The sequence below is a fragment of the Nilaparvata lugens genome, chromosome 5 (assembly GCF_014356525.2).
Source record: "Nilaparvata lugens isolate BPH chromosome 5, ASM1435652v1, whole genome shotgun sequence".
Lineage (NCBI taxonomy): Eukaryota > Metazoa > Arthropoda > Insecta > Hemiptera > Delphacidae > Nilaparvata > Nilaparvata lugens.
The window spans coordinates 58,578,538-58,591,668 of NC_052508.1; the positions used below are offsets into that span (position 1 = coordinate 58,578,538).

The window sequence follows — 13,131 nt, forward strand, 5'->3', positions numbered from 1 at the left end:
ATACTAAAGGGTTCGCCTGTTTTTGCTCTTCCAATATCATTGTAAGTGATTCTGTATTGATGAATGAATAAATCAATAGGTTTCATAGTTTTTTATAGTGTAAGATTTATAGTGCAATGAAAACAGTTCTGGTTAGTCTCTGAAACTAGTTTCAATCACCACAAAAACCGGCTATAGTCTGTTCAGCGGAACGACTAGCAAATAACCTTGTCTTAATTGGTCAAATTATCAGCCAAGTCTTTCTTCTGTGAGGGTGGTATCTATTAGCAGATTCGACACACAGGATCCGCGCTGTGTGGATATGTGCAGTTAATTGGCTGGAAGCTGTACACTCGACGCACTAAACCTAAAACACTCCTTTATCAAGGATTACATTCATTTTATCATGTATTTCAGTTCATGTATATTATCATCTATAATGTATAGAATGTTTTCAATTTCATAAATCTGAAGCTGAGATGTAAAATCTCAATTGAATAACTTTGATCTCCTTTGTTGCTAATAATATCAAATAGTAATCTTAATTCTATGACATTAGAAATAAAGTCACTAAAACATACCTGTAGTCTGGTTGTTAGGTGGCAAAGTTGCAGCTTGAGTTTGCAAATCAGTAGGAGGTATTAGCTTAGAAATGGAGACAGTTGATTGGCTGTTTGTGGATGAATGAGTTTGGATATCTGACGTCGTTTGTGTTACGCCGTTCACTTTTCTACTACGCTTTTTTGAAGTTGTCCGTCCTTCTGATACTCCAACATGCGCACCCACATCTGAAAATAAATTTAAAACTGAAACTTTTCTATCAAATTATTGCTATCTCTCATCCAGTCTTGGAACTAGATATTTGTATTACAATCAAAAACTACCTAAAAAATTGCATGGTTGCCTGTAAAGTCGGTATACGGGCGAAAGTTTTACGTGACAACGACTTTGAGTGGTAAAATAATTTTAATGTGAATATTCATTCGTATAGTAGGAAGAAGGATGAAATAATAGTAACAATTTAAAACATTTATTTATACAAAGAATTATATTGAAAACATTAATTTATACAAAGAATCTCGCACTGAACCACAACATTGTGATTACTACAACATAACCTATTCACTTATGCATGATTATATTGTGATTATGCATTATTGTGATTACTACAACATATTCACATTCACAACATTCCACAACCTTATTCACCTAAGCAGGCGCAGTCGCAGGAGATTGCTTGCGGCGCCTGCGCAGGTTGACTGCTCCGTTTCACTCTCTCTCCAGGTGAATGCCTTCGGGCTGCTGCTTTGCTCGCCACTGCTCCTATTCGTGCTCTTTCCAGACGACCGTGAACCGAAACGAACGCTCTCACTCGCTCTCATTGTGAGCGCATAACGTGGGAACGTAACGCAGTTTCTTGAAGTGTCACCCGGCAAACCAATTTATAAGACGTTGTCACGTCAAAATTGATTAAATTGAAGGATAAAGGTTTATCGAGGCAATTTTTATTCTGTTTTTAACCGTCAAAATTCAAAAATCTTAGATTTCGTTGTTTTTGAGTGAAAATGGACTAAATTTTAGTAAAGTGAAATCATAACCCTATTTCGGACTTTTAAAATGTTATCTAAATTTGGGAGAGAAAAACTAAGGAGAGAAATAGTACAAGGAGTATCCTTAGTTTTTCTCTCTCAATCAGTGCTTCTTTGTGAAAAATATAGATAAATAAATAAAATAAAATGAATTGAAATCAGCAATCCACAAAGAATAAAATTCATGAGCAAGTCAAGATTCTTGGAGAACATATATATGATTGATCCATATATGGAAAGATCCAGGAATTAAGATTTACTTAGCCACAATCAAGATATAGCCTACTTGGAAAGTGAAAATTACGAAATTGATTATTCATGATTAATCAGTTAAATTATATTTCGTGAACTTTGGAAATTGATATATGCATTTATATTACTGGAATAAACTTTGATAAGTCACTTTGTTCATCATAAAAACAACTTTTAACTACTAGTTTGCAAAGTTTATTCTTTACAGCATAATACTAAGGAGAAGAAATCATTGCGTTTTTAGTGTAAATTAAATATTGAACATTACTAGAGAATATTTATATTCAATCCAATATTGTAAGAAATCAACACAGACTACTCAGAATAATAAAACAAATTTGTGAGTAGGAAATGCAGCCTATTTGCAGTGATTCAAGAGATAAGTTGATAGACTGGAATTGACATTACAGTTGTGTTGTGTGTGATGTTGTGGTACTTTTCCATAATGAAAACACAAATTGAAATTGTACTACTTTTATTATTATATAATACTATAATATAAACAGAACCTGGTTTCGTGGCTTTACCAGCCACAAACAGCTGAAGATGTGGCTGGTGAAGCCACAAGACCATGTAACCTTATCTAAATTTGGGAGAGGAATAGCACAAGGTTACTTTTTTCTCTCTATCATTTTTGATGATGTACTTGTTGTATGAATTAATAAAGAATAACGGTTTTGTTTATATTGTATTATATAATAAAAGTGGTTGACTATTTCAATTTGTGTTTTCAGACTATAATCGATTTAATGAAATAAATGAGTTGATGATATTTTCAAAACCGCTACAAATATCACCCTGGTACAGGTTTAAGAAGATCTTAAAGATCTTATCAGATTGAGGAATGAAATAATAATAATAATAATAATACTGACCAGTGGCAGGAAGAGCATTGACTAGCTTTGACTGCTTCACTTGGCCACATGCATTGGCATTGGCTTTAGCATTGGCCCTCGCCTCATTAATAACGAGCACATTGGTTGCCACCTTTGGTTCCATTTTTATTGGTTCACTGTTGTTCAACTGCTTGCACTGGATTATCTCTGCATTCTCATCAACGCCAACGCCAGGGCTTGACAATAATATTTGGTTTGGAGCCAGTTCACCTAACATTATAAACTGCAACATATAATAGACTATAATAAGAAAAAGAATTTTGTTTTGGACAGAAAAACATTGAAAATGTGGCACATAGTACATAACCTTCATCTCTTCTCTCCATTCATGAAATCATCGTAAATGAAAACGTTTGTACAGGGTGTTTCAGAAAAACGGGAGATTTTGAAACTTGAAAAATTTCAAGAAAAACAAATCTTTAAAAAAAGTTTTTCATATCATTCAATAGTAAAAATGATGCCATTTTAGAATAAATAGTACGGTAACATTAATTTTTTGAAGATGACATCTTGCAGGTATGTTCCTTTTCTACGCAAACATTCCTGTAGTCTCTTCATCACATTGTCCATGGTTTGACGTAACATTACAACTGGAATTTGAAATCGCTTCTCGAATCTTGGCTTTCAATTCTTCCGTTGTTGCTTCTCGAATCTTGGCTTTCAATTCTTCCGTTGTTGCTTCTCGAATCTTGGCTTTCAATTCTTCCGTTGTTGCAGAATTGAAATCCAAGATTCGAGAAGCGATTTCAAATTCCAGTTGAAATGTTACGTCAAACCATGGACAATGTGATGAAGAGACTACAGGAATGTTTGCGTAGAGAAGGAACATACCTGCAAGATGTCATCTTCAAAAAATAAATGTTACGGTATTATTTATTCTAAAATGGCATTATTTTTACTATTGTATGATATGAAAAACGTTATTTAAAGAGTTGGTTTACTTGGAATTATTCAACTTTCAAAATTTCCCGTTTCTCTGAAACACTCTGTATTATCATTGATCCCCTCATCATTACCAATGCTTGAAATACAACTATAAATTTGCCTTGGCAAATGAGTAATTAACATATTGTAGCATGTATTGATTTTGGTAATAACAATTAATATAACAAAAATGCATTGTTAAAATGCATTGAGAATAAGAATATCATAGAAACAACAATATGTTTGAGCCTAGAAATTATTGAGATCTCTTGCTGTAACTGGAAATATAAGAAATTGCAGTATAACAATAACTAAAAACAATCTACATAGTTGTAATGCTGAAATAAGAGTTTAAAAATTATCTGATGAAGATATTTCCATTGAAACTGTGGTTTGGATCATATTGAATTCAAAACAATTTGATGATATTAATAGCTTTCAAATCTATGGCTTCAATTTGCTCAAAGTCCGACACTGCACCAGTTCACTACGAAAATATGAATGACGAGCACTTGCTGGACAGATTACCACGTTCTGGTCAGCTCCAAATTAGATACAATTCTCCGATGGTTCCTAACTCACTTACAAGATTCATACATTTCTCATTACCTCAACTCCTGAACAATAATATTATTTCTAGCATTTATGCTATAGAATGTCATGCACAACACATATGAGCATTATACTCGAAATAAAATTTTTATAGAGTTTCAGTTCAAATTCCAGTGATTAACTGAATCTTGAAAAATTAAAAATGTAAATGAATAGAGCATGAATTATTTAGAGCGAGAAGTTTTGATTAGAAAATGAAACCACCTCACCTGCACTACTAGCTCACCTGAGGAGCAGGTTGCGAGGCGTTGAAAACAGAGTTGCTTTGAGGAGCCATGATTGTGAGGAAGGTAGGGGCCGCAGTCGCGGTGGCATCGTTGGCAATTATGCTTGTAGGATTGGCTCTGGTTACACGTTCATTGTCTTTTCCTGTCTTGTCAGTAGCCTATTATACAAATAATGGTGTACAGTTGAGTTTGTGAAAAGTGCGCAACATTAATTCAAATATTAATTCTATATAGACAAGTCTTGCTGAAGAAATAGCACTAATTAAAACTATTTAATGCAAAGCTATTTCTATAGAAAGTAGCACTAATTAGAAATAACTCAAAATTCGTCCAGTTTTAGCTGATTAAATTAGTCGGATCCGCTAACAAACATTAAATTTATTATGTGCTTCAAAATCACTTCCCGATGGTTTGGATACCATCTGAGACTCTAGGACCACATCTTTCCTTTATCATTCCTTCCATGACTGCACACAATACTATGGATTATGTGGGGATCATCCTCAGCCAAAAAAGCTGTACAACTTATAATTAATAAAAACAATATAAAACTTGTAGTACCTTTTTATAAAAACTTTAAAATAATAGGGTACTACAAGTTTTATAGTTTTTATTAATTTGAATAAAGTAGCCCATATAAGTGAACAGATTTTAACAACTTATAATTTTCATCAAATGAAGCACTCTCAATTCTCTGACTGATTATCATTATCATTGCCTCTGCATAGCATTTCCCGCTATTGTCCACGCACAAGTTTGTAGGTTATGTGGACATAACCCTATAAAATAAGGATAGTTGAGTTTATAAATATCAATGAGTTATTGGATAGAGCTTGGCTCACCTTTTTTATGGAAGCATCCCCGGGCCAGATGATTGGAGACTGGAGAGCTGAAACTAGGTGAACGTTTGAAACAAGAATGTCATTTTTTCCTGAGCTTGACATGTTCGCCATTTGTGGTGGTGACGTACTGATCAGTATGCTTTGATTCTGAAAATAATTTTGAAAGATGCTCATGATTAATTTCTCGCATATTAATCGATAAACTCAGCATCTCGGAATGATGTTTTGAAATAAGGTATTGATACTTTCTTTGTAGCCCCGTAATTGTAGGCAGTAAACATGACTATAAATCAGGACTCCAGAAGGGAAGAAATCTCACAGTCGTTGGAGGAGCGCATAATGTATAATGAGCTAACAGGCGATTTTACTGAACAATGCGAAAGCAATTGAGGCGATTATGATGATTAATCAAATGTACTACATCTCTTTTCGTCTGATTCCTTTGTCAATTCTAATTTATTATCACGATGTAAACTAAAGTGATGATGTTTTCTACAAAATATACATGATTTTGTGCTCTTACAATTCTTTGCTGTATGCTAGGAAGATAAACAGTTATCACACAAATTATTTTTCTTCACTGTCGAGAATCTATTAGCTGTAGGCAAGCTCTTATAAACTGGACATGAATACAATTGATGTAATTCACTGCACATCACACATTTAGGCGGTTGATAAAATTATTGTTTTTCTTAATCGAGAAAGAATGTGAATGTTTATTATTGATTCTAGTTTTGTCTTTCATGGAGCTTTCTGGAGTGTAATTTTTTGGGTTGCGAGACAGAATTTCTTCGTTTTCTCTGATAAAATTCAACAGTTTATCATAAGTTGGAATTGCGTTTTTTCTAGAATCCATTTCGAAAGAATGTACAGTTGCTGGATCTAGTTTTGAGAGAGCTAGTTGAAAAATTATCAAATCAGCTAAATCAAAGCACTTTAATAGCATCCTCTGTGATGCTACGAATTTTGTAAAAACCTTTTAATCCATTGGATGAATGAATTTTAATAGGTTTAAAATCAATTATCTTATCTAAATAATAAGAAGCAAAGTTTCTTTTGTCTTGATTCTTCAGTTTTCTTCAGAAAAGTTTCTTCAGTCAGTTTTCCACAGAATAGGATAATGTTCAGCGGTTGGCAATATTCCAGATGTTAGAGCATTTTCGTGAATATTTATTCTGAAAATTTCATAGAATGTGGGCCATTCTAAAATTTCTCCTGAAAATCCAGGAAGTTCTAAAATTGCTTATTTAATTTTAGGTTTGATTCCAATAGCAGATTTATTTTTAGTTTCCTTTTTCTCATGCGCGATAAATGAGATTTCTCCACTCTGATAATGGCGGAACAAATCTTGAAAAGAATCAATAGCTTGGAAATTGGGTTGATAATTGTTATCAATTTCAGTTATAATTGATTAATATCATCAATCAAAGTTCCAAACTCATCTCTAGCTTCTTTAATAGAAGGGTACCTATCTCAACTAGGAATACATTTTTATCTGCGGCAATTGAAAGATTTTTGCTAGCTTCATACGTTTGTTGCACTCTTTGAAATAATTGATTTTTCTTAGCTTCCAATATGCGTAATCTTTTTTCTTCAGAAAACATGTTTGTTTGCGATTCTTCTTAATTAGACATTTTCAAGGACGTTTACTACTATAACGTAGATATCCTTATCTATGCAGTTACACCAATTCTAACATGAATATTAGCATAGCAGTAACATGTATCAGATAGACAAGATATATTGAATTTTATTAATTTTGCCCTAACAGAAATTAAATCTAATCAGAATAGAGATGCTTTTTTTGAGAAAATAATTATTAAATGTGGCTTTGTTCGACCACGATCCAGCTGCGGAGCGGCCAAATGGAGAGGCGGTTATAGTATAAATGGACTGCTTAATTTAAGCGAAATAATAAAGATAAAGCGACTCACCGTTTTTTGGTAAGAATGTATAGACTGCCTATTGAATGTACTACCTGCGCAGGGTACTTCATATTCGGAGAATTTATATTGCGATTGCGGGTGATGTTGCGGCGACGAGCAGCATGCTCCTTCCTTTCGCGTTTCAGATTCACAACTACTGAACTTTCAATATTAAAAACGGGGGAAAGACAGATTGAAGCTTCAACCCGTGGCTATCTTATCTTGTCTGTCTGATTATTGTTATCGCTAGCCTCTACAGTCGTAATTTTTATACCAATAATTTTCATCATCAATAAACGATTTAGGTACGGTACATATGTATTTTGTCAAAATATTTTTTTACGTAGGCTAATTTAATAAATTTGTCAATCTTATTTTAAATTAGAATTATTCCAATTCTTAAATATCTATTTTTTGTAACTCTTGAAAGCGCCCAACTGAAAAACGGTTTTAGTATTCAGCTACCTGAAATTCAATCCATTTAATCTTGTTTTACTGATTTCTTTGCAAACCACAGGTATATATAATAGTAAAATAAAGTGAGTAAAAAGTTAATAAACACTTTTAAATGCTTCTTACCATTTGAGAAGATATTGAAGTCTGTATTGCAGATGTATTTAATAACATCACCTGCCCATTCTGACGATTGGTAATTATAGAATTTGTCACTTGCTCTTTCACATTTGTAACAACCATTTGGTTGTCTTTGGTACTGCTGAAGACCTTCATTATTGATGAAATGCCTTGAATGAAACAAACCATTACAAATTGTTACTTCAATCTCAAGTAGGCAAACTAGGCTGTAATTTTTTTATGTAGCTAGATTTAAACTTCAACAGTTTAAAACAATAAAACTTATGTTTTAAAATATTTATGTTTATATTTATCTTTAGTTTGTGTTAAACTAACGTATGTTTGAATAAAGAAAAAAATAAGCCTATTTTATAATTGTTAAAGAAACTTACTTTTCTAATTCATCATAGGGGCTAAAGTGTTAAGTACGGTATAGGGGCTAGAGAAACTACGAAGAATGAATTCTTTAAACACCACACACATTTTCATAAAATATTTCAGTTTCAAATGAATAAATCAACGCAATAACTAATAAACTTAATTAAAAGAGCAAAAAGCCGGTTGAAAACCTACAAAATTAGGCCTATTACAAACAGAATCGACACCATTTTGGTTTTCTGATCAAGAAGCATTGTTGCCACTTGCCAGTACTCGAATAACAGACCTTAGTAATGGGCTGCTTCTAAACGTTGTATATTATCTACATTCACCACTTTTTGTATGTCAATGCTACGTTTTAAAAGTTTACCAATAAATAATTTCCTCGAAGTTAAACCTGCATGCAGAAAATATACAGAAGAAGACTCATGCCAATTAATGTAAAAATGAACTGTGTCATTAAAATGAACTGTTAGATAATAATATGTGATCTTATGATTATTATAACTTATGTTTTGACTTTGTTATGCATTTTGAAAAAATCTTACAGCAATAAAAAAGAATTTGAATGGAGCCTAGTATATTCAGGGCATCAATTTAGAAAAAATCGGTTGAGCCATTTTTGAGATAATCGTGATAGACATTTAACAAAATCCATTTTTATCGAGAATGTAGCTTTTACAGAAATGTTAGTCAGTTGATATAGGGCTTATAAACAGCTATTCAGGGTATAGATTTGAAAAAAATCTTAGAGCAGTTTAAAAAAACCGTAAAAACATTGCTTTTTAATCATCATTCGCCATATAATAATATAATTTTATCGCATTTATATATCTTCATGGTACGAGAATTGAAAATTTCAAGTTAATCCGTTTATTAGAAAAGGAGTAATCATGTTAACAGACACACACACACACCAACAACCTTATTAGAACGTGTAAAAACTTGAAAATGAGGTACCGTACCTCAATTTTTAATACCTTCAGCTTCAGCTTCATCCATTACCCACAATTGCGGGATAGATGGCGTCAAAAAATCAAAACACGTACAAACACATGAAAAAAAAAACTGTAACTGTTCAGATGGCTGTGATCCAGCGCTCACGCTCTCAATAAAAATTCAAATCATCACCCATAAATTCGTTCACACTGTAGTATGCCTTTGCACACAGCAGCTTCCGGACGGTTCTCCTGAAGGCGGCCTCATCCAATTGCTTCACACTATTAGGCAGCTTGTTGTAGAATTTCAGGGCTGAAATCCTGTAACTGGCCTGTGATCGGTGGAGGCGTCTCCTGGGGATATCCAACAGCTCACTGCGCCTGGTGTTGTGGCGGTGGATGTCACTACGGGCAACTAGAGTATGCTGTATCTTCTTGACATACACCAAGCACAGGATGATGTAACAATGTAACACTGAAGACAGTCAGTACACCAAGGCGAGCAAAGATGGGCTTGCAGTGGGCAAGATGATCGCTGCCTGTTATAATTCTTATAGCCCTCTTTTGCAGTCTCAGCACATCAGCAGCCCCCGCTGAATGACCCCACAGAAGCAAGCCATAGGTAATGTGGCAATGGAAGAGCGCTTGATACATCATTATCAGGTACTTCTCAGTCACCAGGCCCCTCATCTTGAGCAGCAGAAAGCAAATGCGGGAGAGCCGACTGGTTACTTGCTGTATATGACTGTTCCAGCTGAGTTTGCTGTCCAAGACAAAACCCAGCAGCTTCACTGGATTCTGAGGGTCACGCGGCTCACGTGACAAGCTGCAGATGATCCTTTGGGTCTTGTCCTCATTCAGCTGGAATCGATTAGCCAGGAACCATGAAGTGGCAGATCGAAGATGCTCCACAGATGCCTCTAAAACCCAATCAAGCTCAGCACCCGATGACAGTAGAGATGCATCATCCGCGAACATCAGAGAGGAACCGTGGTCGTCGAAGTCATTTATCATGACAAGGAACAAAGTGGGCCCCAGCACCGATCCCTGAGGAACACCAAAAGTTACCGGAAGTGTCCAGGAGTCCGCACCACTGAAGGGAGACAAGCTGAGTCCTTTCTGAAAGGCAAGAGCCCGAGATGGAGAAGGCAGAGTCTCCAAAACCATAAAAGCTCAGCTTTCTAAGAAGAATGCCATGGTCCACGCAGGCAAAGGCTTGGCTCAGATCACAAAGAGCAAGAGCAAGAGACTCACCATCCTCAAAGGCAGCATCAATCTGCTCAGCCACATGGTCGACTGCATCCACTGTTGATCTCCCAACTTGGAAACTAAACTGCATGTTGGAGAACAGGCCATTCTCCTCAAAAAAGCCTCCAGCTGAGGGCTTTATCACGCCTCAATCACCTTGCCAAAGACAGGAGTTATGGAGATTGGCCTGAAGCTACAAAGGTTCTCACGATCACCCTTCTTGAAGACTGGGACAGTTCTTGATGTTTTCAAGAAATCAGGAAAATTTCCAGACCTCAAGCACTCATTGACAGATGCAGAGAGAGGAACTGCAATGGCATCAACAACCTCTCGAAGCATGCTCACAGACATGCTAAACATATCTGGACGCTTTGAGGGTTTGAAAGAGCGTATGATCTTCCTCAAGGCAGCTGGTGTGGTGGGGCGAAAGAAGGAGAGATGCTCCAGTCCCGGCTGGATTCTTCCTTCCAACAGATCAATTGGATCAATGGCAGCATCTGGCAGGGAATCCACTATATCCTGAACCGAACCCACAAAGAAGCCACTAAAATCATCCGGGCTTGCAAAGTCGATCTTTTTCCATGGCATGGATCTGTTTGTATTTATCACATCCCAGGCAGCTTTGCATTGGTTAGGTGCATCCTCAATCTGTCACTCAGTTGCAAACCTCTTAGCCAGCTCGATCCTCCTCTTGTAGAATTGTTTGAAGTTTCTATATCTAGCAGAGCTGTCAGCATCACCATCCTCACATCGGTTCTTGAGGGCGATCATGAGTCCCTTAAGTCTTGCCAGATCATCAGTATACCACTCCCTGTGGCCATCCAGATGTCTAGGTCTCCTCCTTAGTGCCTGGGGGCGGTGAGGCCTGACAATCTCAGGAAGAAAGAAATCGAATCTGTCACGAAAATATTGAAAAAAGCTGCAAACAACTCAGTACCACCTGAGGAGAGGAAAATATCATTCCAGGATGTACTGGACAAGACACCTCTGAAATTTTCAAGGGCCGATTCATGCACAGGTCTCGTTCGAAAAATGTAATCAGCATGCCAGGTAGAAGAGGGCGCGACACGTGCCTCAGCCGCTTTCGGGAGGATGCAAGCAGTCCTCAAAGCAGTGGTCATCCCCATGCAACTCTATCACATTTGTGCTGCAAAATTCAGACTGAAGGCTAACTGCAACGTTGTCAAGGCAAGCTCTTCCTCTTGTAGGCTCAGTGCAGGTGATATACATTCCATAACATTTTAGCAATTCAATAACAGATCGAGTTTTTGGAGCATCACTGATAAAATCAACATTGAAATCACCAGCAATCAGAATTTCAGAATCATATTTCTTGGTTAAAGATATCAATAGCCGTTCAAAAAGTTCACAAAAAAGCACAAAATTCCCACTAGGTGAGTGATACAAAGACACAATAATAACACGTAATTTAGGCACTGAAATGGCAACCACTTCAAGGTCAAGTTCGCAACAAAAAGGGGTTACATCAATAACATTGAAGTCAAGGTCAATTCGAACATAGAGGGCACATCCCCCACATCTCGTCACACATCTACAAAAAATTGAAGCAAGAACTAGGTCTGATATCTTCATATAAAAATCAATTTCAAAAGAAGTCAAAAAATGTTCATTCATACATAAAATGTCAAGTTTTTCATTTTCTACAAACAATGAAAGTAAGCCTTGTTTGTTTCTCACGCTCTGGGCATTCCAGTGACCCACAATTAGTTTTGTATTCTTTTGAGTACCTATTATCATTTATAAGCCTGAGTAGTGGTTGAGGCTTGATTTCCCCAAAAAAAAAAAACAAGGGAATTAACACGGTTTCTGTAGGGTATGAATCGGCGCACAAGAGCTCCCGAAGGCCAAAATTCAGAATTTAATAGCTTTTCAAAAGATTTGGAAGGCACCTCAATTTTAAACGATTTATATGAATTGAATTTAGTGTCAAGTTCAATACACTGAGACACTTCAATTTTCTTATCAGCTAGGAACGATTTCACAGTATCAACAGTTTCACTTAAAGAAATACGGGAAAGAAAAATATGATTACCGTACTCTCACTTGAATGACTAGAATCATTAGAAAATCTATCATCTTTTTACTTTCCTTGCCCTATTACCATAGGTTAGGAAAGTATTGCTTTCCGAAAAAATTAAGATACCCCAATTTCTAAATGTTTCAAGGTCCCCTGAGTCCAAAAAAGTGGTTCTTGGGTATTGGTCTGTATATATATATATATATATATATATATATATATATATATATATATATATATATATATGGTGTGTGTATGTGTGTGTGTGTGTGTGTGTGTATATGAGTGTATGTGCGTCTGTGTACACGATATCTCATCTCCCAATTATCTCAGAATGACTTGAAATTTGGAACTTAAGGTCCTTAAAATAAGAGGATCCGACATAAACAATTTCGATCTAATGCAATTCAAGATGGCGGCTAAAATGTCAAAAAACAGGGTTTTTCGCGATTTTCTCGAAAACGGCTCCAACGATTTTGATCAAATTTATCCCTAAAATAGTCATTGATAACTATGTCTATGCCTATACTACGTGGGGACTGCCAAAAGTCCCATATCTGTAAAAATTCCAGGAGCTCCGCCCCATCTATGCAAAGTTTGATTTAAGATTCCGAATTATCAGGCTTCAGATACAATTTGAAAAAAAAATCCAAGTGGAAAAGATTAAGCATCTCTACAATTAATGTTCAGTAACGTTTTCACCTAAAATT

General features: G+C 35.7%; 1 protein-coding gene across 2 annotated transcripts in view; it reads right to left on the reverse strand.

The window, feature by feature from the left end:
- LOC111044263 (zinc finger protein 236) overlaps positions 1-8,444 on the reverse strand; it is a 30,024-nt gene extending 21,580 nt beyond the window's left edge. Inside the window, exons 1-6 of one of the 2 annotated variants that reach the window (XM_039428895.1) lie at positions 8,212-8,444; positions 7,826-7,989; positions 5,322-5,468; positions 4,479-4,637; positions 2,696-2,939; positions 561-767 (exon numbers count right to left, since the gene is read on the reverse strand). In XM_039428895.1, the coding sequence (XP_039284829.1) occupies positions 561-767; positions 2,696-2,939; positions 4,479-4,637; positions 5,322-5,468; positions 7,826-7,975 (907 nt within the window). In that variant the 5' untranslated portion in view covers positions 7,976-7,989; positions 8,212-8,444. Of the gene's footprint in view, positions 1-560; positions 768-2,695; positions 2,940-4,478; positions 4,638-5,321; positions 5,469-7,255; positions 7,415-7,825; positions 7,990-8,211 lie in introns of those variants that run through there. The other variant, XM_039428897.1, reaches the window with a different exon arrangement.
- Between the last annotated feature and the right edge of the window lie 4,687 nt (positions 8,445-13,131).